Source organism: Saprolegnia parasitica (genome assembly GCF_000151545.1).
Source record: "Saprolegnia parasitica CBS 223.65 unplaced genomic scaffold supercont2.11, whole genome shotgun sequence".
Classification (NCBI taxonomy): Eukaryota; Oomycota; class Saprolegniomycetes; order Saprolegniales; family Saprolegniaceae; genus Saprolegnia; species Saprolegnia parasitica.
Window position 1 is genome coordinate 103,792 of NW_012156405.1, and position 24,716 is coordinate 128,507.

Here is a 24,716-nt window from a genome sequence, read left to right on the forward strand (position 1 = left end):
ACAGAGCCATTCAGCGATACGGTCACGTTGCCTTGCACAAAGACGTTGATCGTGTAGGTGTCCGTTGTTGGGGCGTGAGCTCGCCGAGCCAGACAACGCTAAAGTTTTGCCTGGAAAACTCGGACTGCTCGTCCCAAGCGGCTGTGTCTCGCCCCACATAAAGTCGATCGTCGCGTCGAGGCGCGTCATGTCGCACGGTGACAAGTCTGTGTTGGAGAGCCGCGTCATGGGACACGGGTTGAGCTGTGCCTGCAAGAAGCGACTGTCCCGGAAGTAAGTTGCGCCAAGCCCGCCCCGTTGCCGGTACAGAATGCTCAACACGTAGTTGCCCGCAACTTGAGGCACGTAGGACAACTGGTACGTCCCGTCGGTGTTGGGCACCGGCTCGACGACGGCAACCGGAATTGTAGCCGACGCGCCAATGAGTGACGCCACGTAGCTTTGTGTCGATAGCGGCACGCTCCACTCGAGCGTGTTCAAATACGCATCGCGGCTCTGCACGACGATGGCTTCCCGGATACCTTGTGTTGCCGCCGCGCGCGCATTGTGCGTACAGTAGGGGCCATTGGCGTGGCCTGTGACGACTTGGATCTTGGCCGGGCTCAAGCTCGTGCCACCCCCGATCGACACACTCAACGCATAGATGCCTTTGCGCGTCGGGAAGAAGGTGGCAGTGTAGAGACCATTGGCGACACCGACAAGAGATGTGAGCCCACGCACGGTTTCGACGACCACGACCTTGGAGACGCCCGATCGGACGTTCACGACTTGCAAGACACTGGCCAATCCGATCGCGTTAAAGGTGATGCCAATCGGTGCTGGTGACGTCGCAACACACACCGTAGCTTGCGACCCCGTGACAGTGACACCGCCAAGTGCCACGATATCGGGCATCGCGTTGAGAAGTGACGCAAGACCGGCGGGCGTGGTGGACGTCGGCACCGTCACCGTGCTGGATCCGTAGACGAGATCAAAAGACGTCGTGACGCCCGTACACGTCAGCGTCTGCTGCGCATGGTTGCCGATCGTGATTGCCGTCGTCGTGCTTGCGACACCGGCGCGTTGCCGTTGGATCGAAATCATATTGTTGGAGTTACCCCAGACAAGCAGTGCATTGGGCTGCGGTACGAGGAACGTGACACGGATCTCTCTCCCGTTGTACGGGTGGCACACAGTCGACGTTGGCGACATGGGAGTTAGCAGAACGCCACCCGTCACAAGCGCGTTAAGCTGCGTGTTGAACACTGCAAGGCTCGTACTGGCGCCGACGGTGATCGTCGTACCACCAAATGTGAGTGAGAACGAAGCTGTGCCGGTGCACTGGAGACTTTGCACTTCTTGGATGCCGGGATCGACGTATGTTTGCGTTGCCGAAATGGCAATCGCGCCGAGATCCGAGAGCCCCGCGCGGTTGTTACCCGACGTGCCAGCGACCACTTGGATGACATCAACAAACGGCTTCAACTGCCCCGCGTCCGACACGACCAAGTTGGAACTGTCGGCTTGAAGCAGCGGAACGTTGCCAACGTTGGCCGTAAACGTGACGCTCCAAACATACAAGATCTGCTGCATCATGTTGCCGCCTTCGAGCGACACATCGAGAGCATCCATGGACACGACCACACCGTCGAGGCTTTGCAACGCATTCAAAGCACTTTGCACGATGCTGGCACCGGCGTTGAACGCGAGCGGCGGAGTCACTTCACCCGCAATGGAAAGCGTGTACGTCCCCCACACAGGCAAGATGCCACGGACCCCATTGCTTACACCCTCTCCCGTATCTTTTTCACTTGTGATTGTCATCGTTGCGCCGCCCACAGGCGCGTACGTGAGTGCCGGTTGGTACCCGACGGCTTCAGTGAATTGGATGAAAACGCGGTTGGCCGCCGTTGCGCACACGGTCGTGACACTGCTACTTTCGCTCGTGACAGTGATCATCGACCCCACAAGCGTCGACAAGGCTGTTTGAAACGCCGTCAACGTGCTGCTGGCACTAACGGTGGTCGTAGCAGCGCCAAAGCCGACCGTGAAATCCCCCGCCGTACCGAGGTTGGCTGCGGTGCACGTGAGCGTCTGGATCTCGGCACGCGTCGACGTTACGCCTTGCGTGAGCTCGCTCACAATGGCGCCGGCACCCGGCACTAAATATGGCACCGGGCCAGGGACGTTGGTGAATGTCACTTGGAACGCTTGTCCGTTGGCCACAGAGGCACCATCCGCCGAAGTAATCGTGACGCCACCGATACCGATCGTGGCCAAGTCCCCGAGACTCGATGCAAGTGCACTCCACGAGGTGCCAGCGGCCACCGACACGGTAGGAGAGCCCCGAAACGAGAGTGTGAACGGTGTCGTCGTCACGGATACTTGCTGCACAGCAGGGACGTTGGCAACGACGACGGCCTGCAGTCGAATCGCCTGGACTTCTTGTCGACGAGCATCTTTGGCTTGGATTTGAAAGGTGAACGGCGTACCCGCGACACTGGGCAGGGTTTCGATGGCGACGATCGACGTGGCCGATGACGGAAGCGGGCGGGCGTACCAATTGCCACCTGCAGCGACGGACGATGTCCCATCGACGACGGCGTTCGACACGGTGAGCTCGAAGGGGCTGCCCATAATAGGGACGCCGTCCGCCAATATGCTCATCGAGTAGACACCGGCCACCGTCATCGTATAGCTCACGGGGTACACCCCCGCACTTGCCAGCGTCGAAACGACCAGCGGTTGCTGGTACAAGCTGTTGGGAGCCGCCGGGTATTGGACCGCAAGCTTGGCCGTCGACCACGATGCCAGCGCGGATAGAAACGTAATGCTCCAGACGTTGTGGCCGCTTCCGTCCGTCGTGAGCGTCACAGACACCTTGTTCCCGGGGCTCAAGAGCTCCAGCGCCGTCTTCATACCAATCGCACTGATGGTCGACGGAAGTAGCGCCGTGAGACGTGGCGTCCCAAGTGCCACAAAAATGCTGCTCGTCGCTCCCGTGAGCGCCGCGCAACCGTGGTTACCAGCGACCGTGATACTGCCAGCGGCAACGGCCGTTGTTGTCAAGACGCAACTTCCGACCGTGATCAGCGTGTCGACACTCAAGAGACCGACGAGATTGGTCGTCACGGTGAGCGTCGTACCGGTCAGTGTCGTGGCGCAACCTGTGCAAAGGCTCGTTGTGAACGACCCGTACGTGAGCTTAAACGAGCCCGCTTGCGTGCTGCTGGCAGTGATGCGTTGTACGGCAGACGACGTTACGATTGTCTCCGCATCGGGCGCCGTTGGGTCTGTCGGGGTCATGGTGACCAAGAAGGCGTCCGAGACACCGTCGCCAGTGCTACCCGAGTGCGCTGTCGTCGCACCGACTCGCAAATTGCCAAACGCATCCATGGCGTGGATGGAGAAGCCTGTCGGTATCGCCGACGTAGCGAGGCTCAGACCATTGGTGCCCACGTCGCGGGCATACGAACTCGGCGGATGCAATACGTTGTGAACGACGACAAGTGACGACGGGATCCCGATCGCATTGCACGTGCCACCGGGGCACATGAGGATCGGGGACCCTTGAAAGAACGTCTGTAGCGTGTACGTTCCCGCGCGCGGAATGCTCATTTGGACGCTGTACTTGCCGCCACTGAGGTACGAGAGCACGCTGCTGCGGTAGCGCACCGTCGTGTCTGCGACGAGAATCGCTTTGGTCTCGAAGGCGTCGCCACCGAGGGACTGGAAGTTGCCGTACGTGTCTTTGGCTTGGATACTAAAGTTGGACGCTTGGCCCGCAACCATTTCACTCAAGCTGTCCATGCGGGGTGGGCTAAACCCCGTCGCTGTCGATGTATACGGCACGGTCTTTCCCGGCGCCACAACGACGGTGAACGGACTGCACTTGTTAGCGTGCCCGAGGCCGCAGTAAATGTCGGTGCCACCAATCGTAATCGAGAGCTGGTACGAGCCACTGAGTAGCGCCTTGTATTGCACTTGGTACTGACCGCTGCCAAGATACGAAGGCGGTGCGGTCGGTGCGAGCGTCGAGCTGGCCCCGATCAGAGCCACGTCAAAGACGTCGCCGCCCACGGTCTTGTTGTTGCCCAATTGGTCCTTTGCTTGGATGACAAACGATGCGATAGCGCCAGCCGACGTTGCACTCAAGCCTGGCCCCGTGGCCATGGTGTACGGGTAGTCGGTCGCACCCGGTAAAATGTCGACGGAATATGGGCTCCCGAGAATGTGACTGGGGTAGTACAGCATGCTTGTGTCGATGACTTGCAGCGGAAGATACGTACTGCTCCACTGCAGATTGATGTACGCACTTCCCGTCGCCTTGTGGTACTCGAGTCGGATGTCGCAGTAGACATTCGCCGAAAGCGTAAACGGCACGGTCGCCGACGTCGGTGTCGACTCGGTCGCCCACGTGTCGAGAACGAGTGAATGGTTGAGCCAGAGCCGGACGCCGTGCGAGGCTTGGAGCGAGAAAAGATACATGTCGGTGTGTGGTGGAAGGAGCTTGCCCCACCAGCGAACACTGACATAGTCTTGGCCAAACGGTGTGATGGGTGCTTGGCCCCACGCAAACTGCACGTTCCGGTCGATTTGGACGGCCACCGGGACGTCTTGGAGCCAATAGTTGTCATAGTACCAGGCCTGCCAGCCTCCGCGAAGAAGCTGAAGCACCGCGAGGGAGTAGGTAGATGGTGTTGCCGGTTTGTACATCCCCGTGTAGCTCGGGCGCCCGGCCGTTTTCTTTTCGACGAGTAGCTTCGGATTGTTGCCTGTGAGTGCCTGCTTCGAGCCCGCTTGCATTTTGAGCACCGAGACCGAGGCAAAGCTGCCCAAGAGCGGCGAAGTGTCAGCCACCAGAAGCGAATTCTCGCCGAGCTCAGTCCGGAACGTGACGTCCCACGAGTACTGACCGCCCGGTGTCAAGAGGTTGCTCCGTGTCACGTCCACGAGGCCCACCGACGGCAACGCCTGCAAGGCGGCTCGCAACGCTGCTGCCGTTGCATCAAACGGGATCAACGTCGTCGTTTGGCCGTTGAACGTGAGCGTAAAGTTACCGTGCAGCGGCGTTGGCACGCCGCCGAGCGTCTGGACGCGCTGGATCTGGTACTGAATCGGGAATGCTTGTAAAAGCGGAAGGCTCCCGAGGTTTTTCGTGAACGAGATCGTCCACCGAAACCCGGTGCCGACGTTGGCGACTTGCACATCGACTTCGTGGATCGTCGGCATAGCTTCGAGCGCTGTCTTCATGACGCTTGCTGACGCCGCATACGGAATGTTGGGTGTTGTCGCGCCGCCGAAATTGACAACAAACGACCCTGTGAGAGGCGACGTTCCGCGAACGACCTCGTTGACGTACACGGTGGCACTCGTGCCGGTGAGCGCCATCGAGGTCACTTGCAGCGCCTGGACGTTGCCGACAAGGCCCGTAAATGTGATGAACCACGTTATCAAACCCGACGAGCCGTTGGCATCTGCCGACGCTGTTGTGACGGTGACGGTGCCGAGGTTGGTGAGCGACTGAAGCGCGGTTGTCATGGCAGCCGCCGACGCCGAGACGGAGATTTGCACGCTCGGCGACCCCATGAACGCGACGTTAAAGGTGCCACCAATCGTTGTCACGGCGCCCGTTGCATCCAGCCACGTGGTGAGACTTTGCACTTCGGAAACGAACGCTACGTCCCCCGACGCTGTGATCGTTTGGACTTCGGTGCGTCCTTGCGTAACTTCTGTAAACACCATGGCAGCGCCTTGGGCTCCCGTAAAGGCCGCGTCCGTGCTTGAGAGATGCAGCAGTGGCAGTGGCCCGAGGTTCGCGACAAAGGTGACAGTGTACGTCCACGAAGCCGCGCTGTTGGTGACACGAGAGACAACGACGGTGGCGACATTGGCCAGCCCTTCGACACATCCTTTGAACGCAAAGGCGGCGTTGACATCCGTGGCCGCGGCCAGCGTTGCGGCGTTGAGTATCACCGTCGACGTCGCGGCGACACCACCGAGACGCGCCGACGACGTGTCGAGGGCGACGCTAAACAGCCCCGTCGTCGCCGTAATCGTGATGCTTTGCACCTCCAAAATACTCGGGTTGTACGTGGCAACGCCGCCGTCGTTGACCCACGAGTGCGTCCCATCGAGCACCGAAGACGGGCTGGACCAGAGCTCGGTAAAAAACGTATCCGCGCCCGCAAACCCGCTGGCAGCGTCAATGTCCGTGACGATTTGACCTGACGCCTTTCTCGGAAGGATCGCGAATTGGTTGGCGACGCCGCGGATGTACTCGGCCACTACCGCCTGCGGGTTGGAACTCACAAGCGACGGGACGTTGCCGAGGAGACTCCGAAACGTGATGAACCACACGACATCGGCGGACCCAACAAGGCTCTGCTTGGTCACGTGCACGGTGCCGAGACCGACGGACGGAACCGTGAGCAGTTGGGCGAGAGCGTACGCTGTGGTCGCGACTCCGATATTGCCCGTCGGCGTCTGCGTGCCCAGCGTGAGCGTAAACGTACCAGCGGCCAAGCTCGCGGTTGTGACCGTCTGCACCTCGTACACCACACCGGCGATACCGTGAGAGAGCGCCGAGCCCATGGCAGTCGTCGTCAGCGCGCTTGCTCCACCCCGTGCTTCGATCGATGCTGTCGATGGACTTGCAATCGACTTGCCGGCGGCGTTGAGTGCAAGTACCTGAAAGGCGTATGACGTGTCCATTTGCAGATTTCGTGCCACAAAACTCGTGTTGCTCGGTGCTTGCGAACCGTCGTAAATGATCTGTCCCGGTGTACCGTCTTGCAGCGTCGTGACCACGGCCGACGTTGCCCCACCGGTGAGGCGCCCGGTCGTGACGGTCATCGGAGGCAGATTCCCCAGCTCCGTCAAGAATGTGACTGTCCAAGCGCGCGCGCCGTTCGCCCCCGTTGTCAGAGCCACATTGACGTGCGAGATACTCGGTAGGTTTTGCAGATGCCGCGTCATTTCGGCCGCGTCAATGTTGTACGGTAGGTGCGGCGTGGCGTATCCGTTGAAGCGCACAGTAAAGTCGCCGCCAGCAACCGTCGTACCGCGTGTTACCCGAGTCACCGAGTACGCGTACGGAGTGTTGGCATTTGCGTTGACGAGCTGATTTGGGTTGAGCGCCAGCAGCGTCACGGGCCCTGATACACCGGTGTATGACACGGTCCACGTGATGCCCCCCGTCACCGTGGCTTGCGTGACAACGACAGACCCAATGCCTGTACCTTGGATCTCGGACTGGAGCGCGGCGTTCCCGGCGTTGTAAGGCATGGGTGCCGTGTACTTGCTGTTGATGTACAGCATAAACGAGCCCGTGGCCCCCGTGATTGTGAACGATTGCACTTCGGTCGCTGGCGTCGGCACCGTAATTGCAATTTGCTGGATCTCACTGACGACCGGCGTCGGCGACGACAAGAGTGCCGAGTTGACCCCGCTGAATTGCCACAAGAGGTACCCTGTAAGCGGCGACCCGTTACACGACGTGGGGTTGGACGTGCACTGCGTTGGTGGCGACCACGATAGACTGATATACGACGAGGCAACGTCGAGAACGACGGGTGCGGCCGGTGCCATCGGCGTGTTGGCCATGACGACGGTCAGCGCCGGACTCATTGCTGACGTTCCGATCGCATTCACGGCGCGCACGGCAAAGCGGTACGTGTTGCCTTCGGTCAGCGCCGGTACAAACATACTGTAGCCATACGGAAAAGTGTTTTGAAGGGTCTGGAGCACAAAGTTGTTGTTGCCCGCGTCCATGTACACTTGGTAGTCGGTGATGGGCGACCCGCCATTGTCGGTCGGTGGGCGCCAGTTGATGTAAATGATACCGTCGTTGGCGGCCGCCGTGTTGATACTCGTGCGCGAGTCCAGCGTCGGTGCCTCTGGAGCGATCGGCACAACCGGGCTGCGCACCGTGTACGAAGCCGGTGGGCTAAAAGGCCCGTAACAGGCCACTGTAGCGTCTGTCGGCTGGCAATACGTAATCGCGCGCACAATCAGCGTGTACTGGTGCCCCGACTCGATCAAGTTGTCGGTGACCGTCGAAAGGGTGTACTGTTTCGTGAGGCTGTTTCGCCCGTCGTACACCCGTCGGTTGCTGCCCTGCCAATCCGAGAGCCAGAGCTCGTAGCCCGTGACCGGCGACCCGCCGTTCATCGTTGGCAGCGCCCACTGCACCGTCATCGTCGTGGCCGTCGACGAGACGAGTTGGACGGGCTCTGGTGCGCCGGGCTGCGTGCTTTGAGGCGTCACTTGTGGCGGTGTTGGGTACGCTCGATAACCTTGGCTCACGCTGTTGCGAAACGACACTCGAGTATAGTACGGCGTGCCCGTGGTGAGTCCCGAAAGAAGCATTTGGTACGGCGGACCACCCGACAAATTGGTGCTCACGCGCGAGCTTGCAGGGCCACGACCAGCAACAACCTCGGCGACAGTGACGGCGGCATTGTTCGCGACGCCTCCGAAGAGCGTACCCGCAAACTGAGGCACGAGCGGCACGAGGTTGCCCGTGTTGCACACGGATGTGATGAGGTCGGGTAGGAGTCGGCACCCGTTGAACGAGACGAGCCACGTAAACCCATTTGGCGTTTGCGTTCGCGTGACGGCGACGCGACCGATGGACGCGACGTTCTGGAGCGCGGTCTGCAGCTCAAGTGCCGTCACATAGGGGCTCATGTTGATGGTGCAGAGCCCGAGGTAGCAGAGATTGAAGGTACCACTGACCGGTGTCGATCCCACCGTGCCGGTCGCGACCACAGCTTGAACCCCCGCTCCCGTGAGCCCAGTGGTTCTTGCGACAAAGAGTGGCATCGCGCCGGCCCCGTACGGAAAGCTACCTGGGTTGGACGTGAACGTGACAGACCACATGTAGCCGTTCTGCAGCGTCGGGCCCGTCCGAACTACGCGAACCGAGCCAATGTTGGGCAGCGCCGTCACACTTGCTTGCAGCGTCGTATCGGAGGCGTCAAATGGAATCGGAGCCGTGACATGGCCCATAAAGCCGAGTGTGAACGTGCCGCCAAGCTGGTTGCCACTAACGGATTGCGGCACCGACCCGATGGTTGCTCCATTAGTGTAGACGACGATGCTTGCGCCGTTGCCGGTGAGCATTTTGTCGGCCCATTGCAGCGCTGGGACACTTCCGCTACCTTGAAACGTCACGCGCCACAGAAGCTCGCCGCGTGCTGTGCTCCCTGCCGGGAGGGCTGCCGACCCATCGGTGACCGTGATAGTGATTGCCGAGTCGAGTGCCTGGAGAGCGCTTTGAACGGCTGCGGCGGTCGCCGTCGCAGGCAGCTGCACAGTAGTGGACTGCATGCCTCGCAAATACAGTAGCTTGAACGAGCCGCCTGGCATGGCCTGGCCCTGGGTGACTTCGAGGACGTCAATGCGTCGATTGCCAGTGAGCGCAAAGGTGTTGCCGGTCATCGGGGGCAGATCCCCGGCGGCATTTTGAACCGTGGTGAACGTGACGGTGAAGCCGCCAGTGCAGCCGGTGATCGGGCACGGCGCACAGGCTGTCGTTTGTCCACCGAGAAAGGCCACCGACACGAGAGTGACTGTCGTGAGCTCCTGAAGTGTCGCCTTGATGTTGGCTGTCGACGTCTCGGACGCAGCGATCGGTGCTGTCGTCAACCCCATGAACGTCAGCGTAAAGCTGCCGCCGCTCGCGTCGCAGTTAACTCGTTGGACTTCGACGGCGGCCGGGCCCGTGTACGTGCTCGCAAGGCGCACGAGCTGCACTTCGTTCACTACTGTTGCGGACGTCGTGATTGTTTGCACTGCATTGACGACGGGGACGTTCAGCGTGATCGCTTGAACTTCGTCGACAATCTGGGCAGTGTCCCAGTCGACCTGGTACGCATCGATGGGGACGCCGCCGTCGCTCAGCGGGGGGTACAGCGTCATCTGTAGCGTCTCTTGGTCGATAATGGTGACCGAGACGTTTTGTGGCGACTGCGGTGGCTCTATCGACGACCGACGAATAAAGAAACGCGATTCAACACACTCGACGTACGTGCAGACGGGGTCGCAAATGTCGGGTATGCCATGGCCGGTACGCTTGTGCCGACGGCGTTGATGGCACTGACGCGAAAGTAGTAGGGAATATTTGTGTCTAGCTGCGACACGGCCACCGAAAGCTGACTCAAATCGGTGAGAAAGGCCGACCCGAACGGAACCCCTACATCGTTTCCTCAGTACAACGCACAGGATGGTGGATAGAAACCATTCGCAACGTCTTCGAGTTGAAAGGCGGCGCCACGCCTTGCACGGCCTGCGCGACCGTGACCGTCGGTACCGTGCCCGTCAAGGATGCAAAGTCAGACGTGATCATGGGAAGGTTCCCGAGGTCGTACAAGAAGGAGATTGTCCACGTGTACCCTTTGTTGGGGTCCATATTGGATCGTACGACGTTGACGCCGTGGATCGTCGAGAGAAGCTCAAGCGCATTCTTCATGCCCGGCGCATCAATGTCATAGGGCAGGTACCCCGTTGATTGACCTTTGAATTGCAGCGAGAACGAGCCCCCGAGTATGCTGGACGTGCCAAGTTGCACCGACGCAACCGTAAGTGTGTCGGTACCAGCGGTCGCTGTCGCCGCGTACACCCCCGACGTTCCGACATTCAAGAGCGGGAGATTGCCGGCGTTAGTGTTGAACGTGATCTGCCACGTACACGTTTGCTTGGCGCCCGCGGTCGCGGTCACCGTGACGCTGCCAATGTTGGCAAGCTTCTGCAGCTCCGTCTGAATGATTTGGATCGTGCCGTCGCGGATCGTCGTCACGGCAACTGTATCGTCACCAAGTGTGGCGCTGCTAAGAGGCGCCTGGCCGTTGACGACTACCGCGAGCGGCGCCAAGTTGCCCGGCATGTTGGTGAACGTCACTTGCCACTGACACGCCTGCGTCGCCAGCTGCGCGACCGACGACACAACAATCGGGGCGCCCGTGAGTCGCTGCAACTCGGATGTGATCGAGGTCGCGCCCACTGCACAGTCACCGGTATTGGCGTTGGCAAAGATCGGGTTCGACAGCAACGTGGCGCCGGCGTTCGATGTAAACGCGAGCTGAAACGAGGTGAGCGAGGACACCACGTTGTCGCCGCCCGCGGCCGTCGTGTCGATCGTCGACGTTGTAATTTGCTGCACCTCGGTGTGCGTCGGCAGGCACGTGCCGTCACCCATGGGGTTGGCCGGGATCGGCCCCGTCGTCGTCGTCGCGCCGTTGTAGACAAACTGAAGCCGGAACATGGTGCTCGTGGCCACGTTAGACCCGGTAGTCGACGACGCCAGGCTCTGGATGGTCTGCACCGTGCCTTCGCGGGTTATGGCAATATCGATTGCTTTGGACGACAGGCCATCGCTACGCGTTTCCGTGAGGTCCGTCGCTTGGGCCGTAAACGCGGAGAGCGCGCCAGCAAGACTCAAGAACGAGACTGTCCACGTGTAGCCGCCTTGATAGTCGGGGCCGCTTCGAGTGACATCAAGCGAGCCAGTGCCGAGGGCTTGCAGTGCCGTTTGCATTTCGGTTACCGTGGCTGCCGCCGGCAACGCCGCAGTCGGCGATCCGTTGTAGAGCAGCTTAAAGGTGCCACCGAGCTGGTTGCCACGCACGGTCGTAGCCACGGACGAGACAGCGCCAATAGCCGAGAATCTCGATGCTGTCGTCATGGTTGGGAGATCACCAGCGTTCATATTGGAGAGAAATGTAATCGACCACGCGTAGCCCTGTTGGTTGTCGGGCCCGGACCGCGTGACGCTCACAGTGTCGACCGTCGGAAGCGCCTGCAGCGCGGTTTGAACGGCGGCGGCGGCGGCGTTGTACGCGATGTTGGCAGTCGTACTTCCACCAAATGTCAGTGTAAAGTACCCGTCGGCAATGACATTGCCCTGCGTCGGGGTCGTCACCTTGACGTCGGCACCGGCGCCGATGAGCGCCGAGCTTGCGACCGAGAGCTGCGGCACGTTGCCCATGGCCGCTGCAAAGGTGACAGACCACGAGTAGCCACCTTGCGCGTCGGCAACCGACCGCGTCACGCCCGTGATGCCGGTGGCGCCAATGTTGGCCATGGCACCAAGGATCTCTTTCACGCACGATCGATCGCCAGTCTCACCCGCCGTGTAGCCAATGACGCCCGACAGCTGAATCGATCCGCCCGAGCTCGTCGTATCGAGTTGCAGCGTGAAGCCGCCACCGAGTGTCTGCCCCGGCGCCGCCGACGTCGTAATGACCTGAACCTCCTGCACGGGCGTGGCGGTGGTCGTGACGACCTGCACCGCATCGATATCTTGGGCAGAGGTCGTGATCGTTTCGACTTGGTTGGGGCCCGTAAACGTGGACGTCGTTATGGTTTGCACCTCTTGGACACCCGGATTCGGGTCCCAGTCGACCTACAGAGGCGATGATATTCGCGGGACGTAGATGCGGAACGGACCGCATAGGCAGAGATGCCAGAGCCGCCATCAGTGGCAGGCGGCTGAAAGGCCACGAGCACTGTCTCTTCACTTTGTACAACCAGCTGGACGCTGGTAGGCGACGATGGCACTAGCATCGACGTTTGACGACCGGGTCGAGCTGGCAGGGGTACCTGTCTGGGCGAGAACGAACCAGGCAGCGGTAGCAAGCAGAAGCCAGAGGCAGCGAGCTTGGGCGCGGAAGCGCCATGGGACCACCATTGAGGGTCTCGACAACCCACGGATTCTGGTGTACTGCCAAGCGTCGTCGATCTTTCGTGGCTACAGCGCTTCGATTGGTCAAAACTAAAACGGTGGAAGATCCAGCTCGAGGGATTTAGCCAATCATACAAAAGTGAGAGCTTGAAATACGGTGTACCCACCCAAGCTCTCAAAATCGATCACCGTCGTCACCAGAGTACGCCAGCAGTCTGTTGCACACCTAGGACTACAGCCACGAAATTGTGCAGCCTCCTATCGTACGTGGCTACCCCAATATGAGCTCAGCACTCTCCAGGTACGTCCCAATCCGTTTCTAGGGTACCCACCGGCCTACGGATCCAGTGGGTACCCCTAAAACACTGAAAATGGGGTCCTATAATACACCGACACGAGGGTGGACCCCAGAACACGAGACTTCAGCGAGGATGCTCTTCCTGGCGGCGCTCGTACTCTTCCTGGTGACATCGCTGCTAGTCGTCATCGTCATCTTCTGCGCCAATGACACGAGGTATTGCATTCAACAAGCGGCTGCATCGCGATGGCTCTTCCTGCGTAGCGACGGTGTCATGGGGCGCCTCCATCGATGGCTGCTCAACGACGTGCCCAACGCGCTGGGGTAGCTCTGCTCTCGCCTGCGCAGCTAACGTTTCAATGCTGTAGCGATGCGATCTTGAGCCTGTGCGGCGAACGCGCCCATCGTCAAGTGATAGCCACCGTGCAGTACGTGCTCTACGAACGCAATCCGCTCATGCAGGTAGGCCTTGCGCCTTGTACCGTCGTCGTGAACGACCAACCATAGATGGTCTACCTCTTGCTCGTGGGCGGCGGCTACGGCCTCTTTCTCATTTACGGCCAACCGCTGATTCCCAACGTCTACCTCGCCCCGCACCACACGTAAGTACGCGTCCACGCTGCGATGCGCTCACGCGGCGCGTAGGATATGCGTCCTGTTCCTTGCGACAGCCGCGCTCTGCACCTTTTTCCAAGCCTGCTCGACGTCTGCTGGCATCTTGAACGAGCGTATTTGGCCCGTTCCTGGTAGCATCATTCACTATACTATCGCGTAGGCACGTCGCGATGGCATGATCATTACCCGTTCGACGGCGTCATGTACAAGAAGGACAACACCTGCAGCACTTGCAAGTGCATCAAGTACATACGATCTCTTGACGCTTCCGGCGCCAAGGTTTTGATCGAAGGAATATATGTATGGTGCAGGCTCGCTCGTTCCAAGCACTGCACGGTCTGCAACGTCTGTGTCCCGCGCTTCGACCACCGTTCGTCGTCCATGGCCGTCATATATAGATGCTCATGTCTGCCGTAGACTGCGGTATGCTGCTCGCAAGATGGAACCGCAGTTCTAGTCATGATCCCAGGGTGCTCAATGCATGTGTGGGCGAGCGCAACTACAAGAATTTCCTTGCCTTCATCATCGTACATCTCTCATATCGCTTCATCCAGGATGGACTCACGGACATGCGTGCTAGACCAACGCTTGCTTTCTTGTCTACGGCGCTTATGTGCTGACTTGCATCCTACTGAGCGAAGTCTATCTCTTCGTTGCCGAGCGATTTGCACAACTTGACGTGCGATAGGTGGTCAACCTGCAGCTCTTCCAGTCGCAGTTTGTCGACCAGACGACCGGTGCGCCGACGAACGCGACGACGTTTATCGTGTTTCGCTACATGCTGCACATCCATCCGGTCAACATGATGCTCCTCTTCATCTGCGTCGTCATGGGTGCGCGTCATTGCTTGGTCAAGTGATGGACAATGTGTCTGCTGTAGGCGCGGCCCTGACATTATTTTCGCTCTTCCACCTGCGTCTGGTGGCGCAGAACCGAACGACCAACGAGTTTTTCAAGTACTGCAAACTCGTGCGTATCTCCAACGCGCGAACGTATGACGCGTTCATAGGCAACGCAGCGTGCGCACCGCACCACGCGACGCCTACACGCTCGAGTCGCTGTGGGCCAATGTCGCCGAGGTTCCGCGCTTCACGTTCGGATGCAACCCTCAACGTCGTGTTCGTAGGTGCTCTTCCCTGTTTGCGACCAGCGCCTCCAGAAGGCGCTCGACCTCCACCACGCCAAGGCCAAGCAAGAGTAAGCACCAAGCAACAACATGGCATCTTACTCGTCGAGTGGTAACGCAGCGACCCGGGATGGCATGGACTCGCGCACCGACCGAACGCGCGCCGGTGTCACGTACGCTATCAAAGACTCGGCGGGCGTTGAGCCGTGCGAGACAAACCGGCGACTGATCCACTCGGCCGTCAAGCACGCATAGAGACCGCAGTCGAAGCCGTTGGTTTGCTGGGCACACGCCATGGCTTGGATATTGGCGGTCGCCGGGTCTCGGCCGAGCGCGAGCAAGAGCACGCGTGCGAGCTCGTGGGCGCTGTTCAAATTGTGGTTGCTGCTCGAGTCGTAAAATTCAAAGGCGTTGGTCGCGCGACGGTAGACGAGAAGTGCCCAGTGGCTGCCCTGCGACGCAAAGCTCGATCGGTCGTTCACGGGCAGAAGAAGAAGCGCCTTGGCGTGCAGATCGAGGCCGTTCGCAAGGTCGGCCAAGTCCTCTTGATCGTCACACTAGGCAAAAGCGCGTCGCAGGGTTGCATCGGCATGGTCGTACCTGGAGCAGCATGCACGACGCAACCGCCGGGTCCATGAGGAGGACGTCGTCTGCGCTGCCGCACATCTCATGGTGGATCATCGTCAAGTAGAAGTGCATGGCAGCGTCATTGAGCCACTGGTTCCGTGGGAAGAGCGCCAGGTCCCGCTCGTAGAGCTGCGCGTCGTGATACCGGATGGCCATCCCAAGCACGTTGAGTTAGACGCTGCGTTCGACACTGAGTTAGACGCGTATGTTAGGTTTGTTATACCACAACAATGGTTAACACTATTTACGAAATATTTGGTGTTATCGCGTCCCACTCACTTCAATAGTGTGGATCGAAACTCGAACTATGTAACACTATTTACGAAAAATGACACATCTCGGTTTCAAGTGGCACTGCGTAACCAGCAAGCATGGACAGCGCTCCATCGGCCTTGCAGGCGGTGGCCCTTGCCGCCGCGCGAGACGACGTCGCCGATGACAATATCCAAGAAGCTTTGCCAGAGACAAAGGAAACGCCGCATGTACCGGCGCCGCCTGCGGACGACCCGGTCGACGACCTCTTTGGTAGCGACGATGACGAGCCGTCCAAGCCCGCCGAGCGCGTCCTTGCTCCTCGCCCGACAAGTCTCGTCGACGTTGCCAAAGAGTCGAGTGGTACTCGACCGTCGTTGCTGCAAGTCGCGCAGCAAGACGTTTCGCAGCGCGCACCGAGTCTCGTTGCCGTCGCCCGTGACGGCAGCAGTCGCAAGAGCCTTATGGACGTGGCCGCCGAGTCCACCGCAGCCGCGCGCTCGAGCCTCATTGAAGCCGTGGCCAATACACCATCCGCATCCGAGACGCTTCTCGGCGTGGCCAAGACGGTGCAGTTGCAACACCAATCGACGATTGCGACGGTGCTCGGCAAGGTTGCCGACGACGACCGACGCGCAAGCGACCGGCACATTACGCAGACGCTTCGCGCGGCCGCGACCGAGGTGACGACGCAGCGTCACGTGGATGCAGGCGCGACGCTGGCAACGGCGGCGGCCGAGGTCCGCGCCGACCGCGCGTCGTTTGCGTACAACCACTCGGACGCCAAGGTCGACGTCGCCGTCGACATACTCGTACGCCAGCCGACGCTGTCGCCCAAGAAAGCGCCGCAACGCGTCGTCAAGTCCGTCGACCGCGCTGTCCTTCAAAGTCGTCAAAGCCACGGACTCAAGCACTCGGGACCGCTCCTCAAATCTCGGAAAGACCAGCTCTCTTCGTACCAGCACGACCATTTGACCGCAACGCAGAAGCGGCTCTTGTATGCAACGCTCGTCGAGCACAAACCGCCGTCCAAGCGAGGTACGTACATCTACCCGATGGCGGACAATCATGTCCATCATGCGCATGTGATAGACAACCAAACGCGCATGGTTTAGCTCGCAAACGACGAACCGATTTCTCCACGAAGCGTTGTGTAGGCGGCAATCGAGCGCATGGCGACCCCCATCAAGCCAAAGTAGACCGCATCGTATGGACGTAGATCACGGTCATGCGTAGACGCTTGCTCGGGAAAGAAAAATACGCGCGCGAAGACGACCGCAAGCACTGCCGGTTCAAACCCCGGCTCGGCCGCGGGTCGCACGAGTCGGGCGGACGCAGTGACGACGACGACGAGACCGACAACCAGGATTTCATTCGGCGCATGGAAGCCGCTGAGAAGGCCAAAAACGAGGTGCAGTCGCAGCGTCAACAAGCATGCCCATGTACTACTTACGTCATCTAGTCGATTCGACGCAACCGCGAAGAGCGCGCGTACATTGCCCAACTCGACAAAAAGGTGGTGTTCCACATTATCCCCACGGATGGAATCTGGACGATGACGCAGGAGTGCCCCAAGTGCGGGAACCTCCAGTCCTATTCGGAGGTCAAGCAAAAGCGCAAGCAGTGTCCCAACTGCGGTGTCGCGTACCGGTCCCGCATGGCGTGGGGTGATGTCGAGTCGGATTTCTTCACGCGCGTCTCGGACTTCGAGTCCCATAAAGCGTCACGGCGTGTACAAGTGGCAGCAGCGACCACCCCACCTTTCGTGTGCTGGAGCGGCAAGGTGCTCGACCCGCAGACGCACACGATCACGACCCAGCGTCTCCGGCCCCTCACCTGGGTATATCGAATGGAATTGCTGTCATTCTACCGCTGACCTTGCGTCTAGAAGGACGTCGAGGCCGATTTTCTAGGGCGTGTGCAGCTGGACGAGATGAACCGCATTCTGGTAGACTTTTTGCCGTCGCGATGCTGCCATGGATAGCGATCGTCACCGTGTAGAACCGAGAGGAGCTCGAGCGCGAGTTCTATGGCTCATTTACGTTCCACCCGAGCATTACGCCCCACGCCAAACGCGTACACTGCGATCGGCAATCGTGTCGAGGCGACGTGGAGATGCACCTGTAGATGACGTATGCGCGCTTTGAAGAGCGCATGCAGCGAGACATTGACGACCGAGCGAGTCGTCTTGCCCAGGTACAGAGCACACCACATTGAAAGTTATGTTCATGGCGTTCTCGCAGTACGAGCTGCGCGCCAAGCACGCGCTGTCGTACGAGGTATGATGGACACGAAGAAACAAATGGCTGTATTCCAAAGACGGTTTTAATGGTCGAGAATGCGGAGGTTGCCTGTCACGACCTTGTCTTCGAGGATCGTGCCGTCGGGGAGGTCGATCTTGCACCCTTCGTTGGCCACCAAGATGACTGTGCCCTACACAGCGTTCGATCGAGGATGGAATGTGGAGGAATTACCTTCAGCGTAATATCGCTGCCAAACTTGACATCGCCGGCGACCGTGAGGTGGTCGAGCTCGAGAATGTTGGGGATGCCACGCTCCAGACGCTCGGCGTACTGCTGCGCCGTCTGGAACTCGCGGCCGAGCTTGACGATCGGGATCGTCGGAAGCCCCCGGCTCGGGTTCATGAGCAGACTGCCGTGCTTGATCTGGTACAAGTTGGACTGAACAAGGAACAAGTCGGAGGACGACTTGACGGGCAAGAAGCGCAGTCGAGGGACTTGGATGCCGATGAAATTTTTGAAAAACTAAAAGTGCGAACATGAGCTGCAATCGCCAAGGAAAGCGGCACCTGAATCGCACCACCGGCAGCCGTCTCGAGCTGCACGACCTTGTGGTTGCGCACTGTGCGGTAGCTCACAATCGGGTTGATGTCGATGACGTCCTGCGCGACCATGCGCTGGATCGCGCGCAGATTGACCCAGAGGTTGTTGGTGTTGAACTTGGTAAATTTGTGGAGCGAGCGAAACTCCTCGAGGTGCTCCGTGGGCACTTGGTTGACTTCGAGCAAGTGCGGCTTGCCCTTGTACGTGACGAGCGTGCCACCTTGGACATCGGCCCGCGTCTTGTCCGTCACCTCCATCATGAACTCGGAATCGACGTTGATCATGTGGTACAAAATGTCGAGGTTCACGGTCGCGCCAAGGTTGTCGACGTTGGAAATGAAAATGTACTCCTTGCCCTACACCATCATATCCGCGTTAGACGGCAATCGTCTCCAACTCTCGCACCTGGTTGATGAGGTTTTCCAGCAACCCAGACTCGAAGAGCGCGTTGTAGACATCCCCGTGGCCCGGTGGGTACCTGTACATCGGTCGTTCATTGAGGACAGAGGGTGATCGCCGACGAACCATTTCTCCTGCGTCGCCTTGTCGTACTTGGCCGACGGCAGCGGTACGGCCGACTCTTTGACGACAAACGGGTACGAGCTCTACAGCATCAAGACGGTGATTGTCGGCGTGTGTCAATGGTAGCAAGTAGCCGATAGTACCTGGTTGAACGTGTGGATGCTCAGGTTGTGCATGCGGTACTTGCGGATGATGCGGACCGTCTCGTCGTGCGTGTTGAACGAGTTCATGAGCACGAGCGGCACGTCGACGCCGTAGAGGCTGTTGAGGTACTACATGATCGCGTGCGTGTATAGAGGACGCATGGGTCGGAGCTCATCGTTACCTCGACTTGCCGCACGGTGAGATCCAAAAACGAGAGGTCTTGGCGCACTTCGATAGCGCTCTTGGGGCCTTGGCAGCCCATGGTCGTGCCGAGACCACCGTTGAGCTTCAGGATGACCTACCCGAGATAATGAGACGGTATAGCTAGGCCAGCGCCATGTACGAGCTTGTCGAGAAGCTCGTGCTTCAGGCTCGCGTCGTTCGGGCACACTTCGACCGTCGCGCTGTTGGTGACCATCGTGTCGGTCGGCGGCGACACCGACTTCCTACGTCGTTGGCGACGCCATGAGCGTATCATCGTGCACATGCATGCGAGTACCAGTCGATCGGGCTCTTCTTGTTGGAGCAATACTTGCGGAAGAGCTTCATGAAGCCCTTGCGCGAGCGCGGGGCCATGATCTCGCCCGCGGCCAGCGCCTACATCGCATGAGCCATGGTCGCCATGGCGCCACGTCTACCTCGGACATCTGGTCTTCCACCGAGAGCCGCCCCGGCGCATGCGTCTTGTACTGGATCATCCTGCGGCTTGGTCGGTCCAAAAGTCAGTGAAGTTGGACGCGATCACGTCGCCGGATACAAGCCGGGTGCAAACAGGTGGCGGCTTTTTTATCCGGATGATGGCGCCAACTGCGATGATCGACGGTGGTGGCGGCAACGACGAACGAACCGACCGGCGCGGCCGAGGTCGCGAGCCTCTACCTCGAGAGGCAGCACGCCTTGAAAGCTGTAGCGAATGCCTCGAGAGCGATGGCGCCGTGCAGAGTCACCCAAGAGCTAAGTCGGCGCATGTCACAGCCCTGCGATGGTTGCTGCTACGCGCCCGTACAGTAGGACGCCAGTCGCCTCGCAGAGCTCGAGCATCTCTATGTGAAGGCGCCTAAACAAGCGCGAAGGCGAAGTCAATTTCCCTAAAGTGTTCTACGAATGGCAGCTGCAGCGCTCGCGTCGCGAGACGGTGTTGCGAGATGGCGACAGGTTGACCTGATGGGCAACACATCTCAACCCGTGCACGGAGGTTCTACCACTCGAGATGATGTCCATGCTACTACTATTATACATGTACTAGCAAGTGTATTACATGGTGGGGTGACGATAATATTTGGAGCTGTAGTCGCTAGTTAGTCTACGACACGAGAACGAGGGCAAGATCGTGCGGTCTATTGCGACGGGGGAGTATGGAAGCGAACGTCCGCCACAAGCGAAATGTGGTCGGATGGAAAGACGCTCGAGGGCAAGGACTTTTCGTGCCCGGCGACGTCCAGCGAGAAGAAGGGCAGATGACTCGTCGGCGTCAGCGTCTCCGTGTCCACAAGAATGTGGTCCAATGTCCCAATGAAGGTAAATTCGTGGTTCTTGACGAAATGCGTAAACTCGGGCGACCCGCACGCGCTGCCGAGGCTCAACTTGTGCGTGAGCGCCTCTGGCATCGTCTCCGGCCACGGTGTCGGCGTCATCACCTCGTCGGCGCTCCACTGGAACGCCGCGGCTTCTTGCCAATGCCGGTGGTCCGACCCAATGGACCCGCGCAGGAGAAACTGGGCGGGAATCGCGTCTGGCAGCGCATTGAGATCGCCCGTAATGACGACGCTGACCGGCACGCCGTCTCTCGCTTCAACGTCGGCCTTTTTTTGCTCGAGAAACCGCGTCATGAGCACGGTCTGGACGAGCCGGACCGCGTCCGCGTCATGACGAAAGAAGAGGTGCGTGTTGGCCACGAGCACGGTGCGAGCGCCATGCACATGGCGCAACAAGAGCACTTGGGCAACCGACGGGACCGTGCTGACTGCGAGTGCGACCTGCGGGTGCGCGTTCAGAAAGTGCTGCAGCGGCGACGTCGCGTCAATCTCTTTGAGCGCGTTGGCAAAGCCCACCACGGTGGCGTCTTGGAGCTGCCACTTGGCCGTGTTGAAGAAGACGGCGCAGCCTTCGGGCGTCGTGCCGGCCTTGCCCGCATAATGCCCGTCAAAGCCGTGGGCACGCAAGAGCGGTAAGAAGTACGCGTGGAAGACGCCATGGCCCATCTCTTGGGCGCAAATGAGGTCGGCGCCCGTCTCGAGCATCTCGAGCGCGATGAGCGGCAGCCGGTATTTGTCAAAGAGGATGCCGGGCTGGGCGTGCGGGTACATGCGATTGTACGCGCGGTCGGCGCGGGCGTACTTGGCGTACAAGATGTTGTAGGACATGATCCGAAAGGCGTCATCCGCATCGGGTGCGGGATGTGCGAGGCGCGCAGCGAACGCTGACCGGTCCGGCGTTGGCACGACGTTTCCGGTCGTCGTCGTTGAAAGCGAAGCACTTGTGGGCGCTTTGCACGTGACCTGGAGACGATGGCCGACGTCGTCGCTTGTCGGTGTGTACACAAAGGAGCTGCCGACAACGACATGTTCGTTGGTGGTAGACACTCGCGTCCACGTCCATTGGCACGCGGTGCGGTCGCAAAACTCGAGGTCGACTGTCGGCACGATCGGGACGCCAACGACGAGGTCGTACTCGGTGACATGCAAAGCCAGTAGCGCCGGCTCGTTGAGCACAATGGCGTACGTGTCGTCTTGGATCTGCAGCGTCGCGGCGCATGGCAAGACGTCGCAAAGCGGTAGCGTCGGCGAGAGCGGTGCGCCGTCGCGATCGCAAAACGCGATCGATGTCGTGGCCTTCCCGAGGGCTTCGTGCACCTGCTTGAGCTTGGTCTTCTTGCCTTGCTTGAACTGCTGCTTGGACATCGGCGGGTGCAAGAGGCGGTCGATCCGCACGAGAATGCGGCTAAGCTCTTCCGTTGGCTGGCGTACGAGCTGCCGCTCGACGCCCAAGAGCGGAAACCTGAGCGTGATTGCATCACTGCCGCAAACGTAGCGCACATGCGCCGTCAGCGTCGACGTCGAAGGACCCATGCTGGCCATCGTTCTCACTTGAAGTATGGATCGGCGGAGGATGGTCGATCGATCGGCGGCGCCACTCAGCACGGTGCGAGAACGTGGAGCGTGATGCTGATGAGGTAATCACCACGACCCTTTCAGTGATTGGCCACGCTATCAACACGCAACTTTTCGCCACCTGGGAGCATGCCGGGCTCGGCCAACGCCCGCAGCTCTGGGAAATCACCGACAAGCAGCGCCTCGAGGTCCTTCGCCTCACAGCCCCCAAAGAGTGCTCACTACGCGCCATCGCCCGGCGATTTGGTGTCACTGACAAGGCCATCCGCAACCTTGTTCGGCAAAAGGACGAGATCCTTCGCCGGACACGTGGCGTTCGTGACGACCGCCTCGCCGCAACCCGACGCTACAATGCGGGCGCCTATCCAGAACTCGAGCAAGCGTTATATGCGTGGCTGCGACACATGCGCAGCCTCCACATCGGCGTGCCATCGTCGCTCGTCCTGAGCAAGGCCCAAAAGATCGCCCTTTCGCTCGACCCGCCACTCACAACGTTCAAGGCCTCGCCTGGCTGGCTCGCCAACTTCCACAGACGCTACGACATGGACGGATAGGACCGAGAGAGAGGAGGTTGTTTTTTATTTGTGCGGTGTGCTCGGTGTAGCCTCGTTGTCGAGGGCATGGTTAATGCATTCGCTCGTCGTCGGTGGCACCACTAAGCTAGAGGCTAGTGCTCTTCACGTGAAGGCGCTACGTACTTCACACTTCAACCAAATTGCGTGAACGACGTGTCTGCAATCACCATGAGCTATGACACGTCCAACGATAGAATGGTAAGTGACCTAGCCACCATGCAGCTGCGTGCGCCAATGCCAAGAGGATTTAGCCGTTCTGAGATTCTGCAGCGTGCGGACGCCGATCCCTGCACCCGGCTTCTTGTACGTGCTACTACACTACTACCTCAAAGCATACATTATTGCCGGGAATGGAACAGTGCTAGTGCAGAACGCACTTGACGTTGAGCACGCGCCAGCAACGCCGGTCGAGCACGCCGACGTAGACCAAAGCAACCGATGACAATGGGCTACCCAGAACTCGTGCTACACGCTTGGTCTGGCGTGCATCCAATCGCGACTCTGCATGCTCCAAGATCCTTGTTTGTCATGGCTACTGGCAGATCCACCAGATCTGCCGGCGCCACCGTCGTGTCCATTGCTTCCCTCGACGAAGTATTGCGACGTCCTCTGCACTCGTCTTTGTTAATGCGCATTTTATAACGTTCGTGTTCGCTCCCATTCGCCCGGTCGTCGAGTTGTTTACTCTTTGGCCTCGCGGAAGAATCGCTTGGGCAGCGTTGCTTCAAAGGCTCGGTGCCAATCGCCGTGGTTGGCGACTTCCATGAGCGCCAGCAGCACCGTGTCGATGTTGAGCACATGCGATCGAACAGAGCACGTCTCTTGCACGGGCAGGCGCGCCGTCGTAATACGGTGGACACCCGCGGCTTTGGCCATGGTCTCACTCTATACGCACGGCTACAGTCGGCGAGCGCTTGCCTAACAAATCTACCTTGCGGACCGTGCGATCGACGATCCCACCGACGACGTAGACGGTTGCTGGGTCCAGCTCCGTGAGTACGTTGGGCGAGTCGGGCGACAAGAGGACGATCGTGTCGCCCGGAAAAAGCTCTTCTATTGGGGCGGCATGGCGCGTCACCTAACATGCAGACTCAGCGACCCGAGGGCGCACGCGATCCAACCTTCCATGCGCTGGCACCGCGCTTGTCACAGAGCGCAGCAATGTCGCCTTCGTACGACGCGAGGTGGAGCGAGAGAAGAGATGGGAGTTCGCTCTTCTTCATCGCACCGTACACGCAAGCCACTTGTTTGATGACGCTGTGGCGTTCCTAGTCATGTCCGAGTCGATGATGGCATGCAACATAACGCCATCATCAATACGCGCGGTGTTTGGTCGCGTAGAAAGCTCAGGTCGACGACGACGCGGAGGCCTGTCGCCATGGCGTAGTTGAGCTTGTCCTAGACGCCGCCATTGAGGGTACTGTGCAAGTTGAAGTGCCAGCGAACCCACCTCGAGCTGGGTCTTGGCGAGCTGCTTTTGCGCAATTTTGGCATCGTACCGCATCTGCTTTTCTTCTTGGGTGATACACTCGTCGTGGGCTTTGTACGAAGCTTGGCGCTCAGCCTCGTGCTGGAGCTTCTTGTCTCTTCGGCGGGCGTCGATCGCGGCGCGGCGATGGTCGATGCGCTCTTGCCGGCGCTGTTGCTTGGTGCGCTTCTTCTGCGCAGCAACCTCATCCGAAGCGTCTTGTACCCATGCGACGATCGTGGCGACGACGAGAACAGCGCCAACCCACGCCGCCACGGTCCACGGACTCTGTTGCATCGCTGGATTCTGTTGTTGGTCCCGCCGGAATGCAAGCTCAGGTACGAAAATCACGCTATTCGATGCATTCGATCCACGTTACACGTCAAACTGCATACGTGTTTGCATATTGTATGCTCAATGTGACAGCTCAGATCGGCACGAGATGCCATTGGCTCGTGGGAGCTTCGAAATT

General features: G+C 59.5%; 8 protein-coding genes across 8 annotated transcripts in view; 3 read left to right on the plus strand and 5 right to left on the minus strand.

The window, feature by feature from the left end:
• SPRG_04153 (hypothetical protein) overlaps positions 1-12,546 on the minus strand; it is a gene marked incomplete at its 5' end in the record, with an annotated part of 30,358 nt that extends 17,812 nt beyond the window's left edge. Inside the window, 3 exons of the mRNA XM_012342759.1 lie at positions 21-9,960; positions 10,223-12,385; positions 12,430-12,546. Coding sequence (XP_012198149.1) covers positions 21-9,960; positions 10,223-12,385; positions 12,430-12,546 — 12,220 coding nt within the window. The remainder of the gene's footprint in view (positions 1-20; positions 9,961-10,222; positions 12,386-12,429) is intronic.
• Positions 12,547-13,085: 539 nt separating this feature from the next.
• On the plus strand, positions 13,086-14,808 carry SPRG_04154 (hypothetical protein). Its single transcript, XM_012342760.1, has 13 exons — positions 13,086-13,178; positions 13,227-13,286; positions 13,331-13,424; positions 13,470-13,564; positions 13,608-13,690; positions 13,738-13,822; positions 13,889-13,954; positions 14,047-14,104; positions 14,158-14,217; positions 14,266-14,410; positions 14,458-14,533; positions 14,587-14,656; positions 14,704-14,808. The coding sequence occupies exons 1-13, from the start codon at positions 13,096-13,098 to the stop codon at positions 14,776-14,778; spliced, it is 1,050 nt and encodes a 349-aa protein (XP_012198150.1). The 5' UTR covers positions 13,086-13,095; the 3' UTR covers positions 14,779-14,808.
• SPRG_04155 (hypothetical protein) lies at positions 14,802-15,486 on the minus strand (the record flags this gene model as incomplete). The annotated part of the gene is made up of 2 exons (XM_012342761.1): positions 14,802-15,260; positions 15,304-15,486. The coding sequence occupies 2 exons, from the start codon at positions 15,484-15,486 to the stop codon at positions 14,802-14,804; spliced, it is 642 nt and encodes a 213-aa protein (XP_012198151.1).
• Positions 15,487-15,701: 215 nt separating this feature from the next.
• Positions 15,702-17,934, plus strand: SPRG_04156 (hypothetical protein; the record flags this gene model as incomplete). The annotated part of the gene is made up of 10 exons (XM_012342762.1): positions 15,702-16,620; positions 16,675-16,691; positions 16,740-16,777; positions 16,819-16,993; positions 17,045-17,098; positions 17,147-17,422; positions 17,471-17,530; positions 17,584-17,658; positions 17,710-17,778; positions 17,826-17,934. 10 exons carry the CDS (start codon positions 15,702-15,704, stop codon positions 17,865-17,867), a joined length of 1,725 nt encoding a protein of 574 aa, XP_012198152.1. The 3' UTR covers positions 17,868-17,934.
• On the minus strand, positions 17,908-19,738 carry SPRG_04157 (hypothetical protein; the record flags this gene model as incomplete). The annotated part of the gene is made up of 10 exons (XM_012342763.1): positions 17,908-18,015; positions 18,057-18,347; positions 18,392-18,781; positions 18,831-18,903; positions 18,951-19,030; positions 19,091-19,219; positions 19,273-19,389; positions 19,435-19,537; positions 19,591-19,688; positions 19,730-19,738. 10 exons carry the CDS (start codon positions 19,736-19,738, stop codon positions 17,908-17,910), a joined length of 1,398 nt encoding a protein of 465 aa, XP_012198153.1.
• A 676-nt stretch (positions 19,739-20,414) lies between these two features.
• SPRG_04158 (hypothetical protein) lies at positions 20,415-22,247 on the minus strand. The gene has a single exon (XM_012342764.1). The coding sequence runs from the start codon at positions 22,166-22,168 to the stop codon at positions 20,429-20,431; it is 1,740 nt and encodes a 579-aa protein (XP_012198154.1). The 5' UTR covers positions 22,169-22,247; the 3' UTR covers positions 20,415-20,428.
• SPRG_04159 (hypothetical protein) lies at positions 22,200-22,755 on the plus strand (the record flags this gene model as incomplete). The annotated part of the gene is made up of 2 exons (XM_012342765.1): positions 22,200-22,232; positions 22,330-22,755. The coding sequence occupies 2 exons, from the start codon at positions 22,200-22,202 to the stop codon at positions 22,753-22,755; spliced, it is 459 nt and encodes a 152-aa protein (XP_012198155.1).
• A 624-nt stretch (positions 22,756-23,379) lies between these two features.
• On the minus strand, positions 23,380-24,566 carry SPRG_04160 (hypothetical protein). The gene is made up of 5 exons (XM_012342766.1): positions 24,227-24,566; positions 24,097-24,174; positions 23,898-24,044; positions 23,708-23,854; positions 23,380-23,661 (listed from the first exon to the last, which is right to left on the minus strand). Exons 1-5 carry the CDS (start codon positions 24,539-24,541, stop codon positions 23,458-23,460), a joined length of 891 nt encoding a protein of 296 aa, XP_012198156.1. The 5' UTR covers positions 24,542-24,566; the 3' UTR covers positions 23,380-23,457.
• Positions 24,567-24,716: the final 150 nt, after the last annotated feature.

Excerpts from the sequence above, each read along its gene's own strand:
- SPRG_04154 (XM_012342760.1), top strand. The coding sequence starts at position 13,096 with ATGCTCTTCCTGGCGGCGCTCGTACTCTTCCTGGTGACATCGCTGCTA. Across the intron at positions 14,105-14,157 it reads ATTTCCTTGCCTTCATCATC|ACCAACGCTTGCTTTCTTGT; the intron begins GTACATCTCTCA and ends CATGCGTGCTAG. Across the intron at positions 14,657-14,703 it reads TGTGGGCCAATGTCGCCGAG|GTGCTCTTCCCTGTTTGCGA; the intron begins GTTCCGCGCTTC and ends TCGTGTTCGTAG.
- SPRG_04160 (XM_012342766.1), bottom strand. The coding sequence starts at position 24,541 with ATGCAACAGAGTCCGTGGACCGTGGCGGCGTGGGTTGGCGCTGTTCTC. Across the intron at positions 24,045-24,096 it reads TACGCGACCAAACACCGCGC|GAACGCCACAGCGTCATCAA; the intron begins GTATTGATGATG and ends GGACATGACTAG. Across the intron at positions 23,662-23,707 it reads TCGATCGCACGGTCCGCAAG|AGTGAGACCATGGCCAAAGC; the intron begins GTAGATTTGTTA and ends CCGTGCGTATAG.
- SPRG_04158 (XM_012342764.1), bottom strand. The coding sequence starts at position 22,168 with ATGGCCAGCATGGGTCCTTCGACGTCGACGCTGACGGCGCATGTGCGC.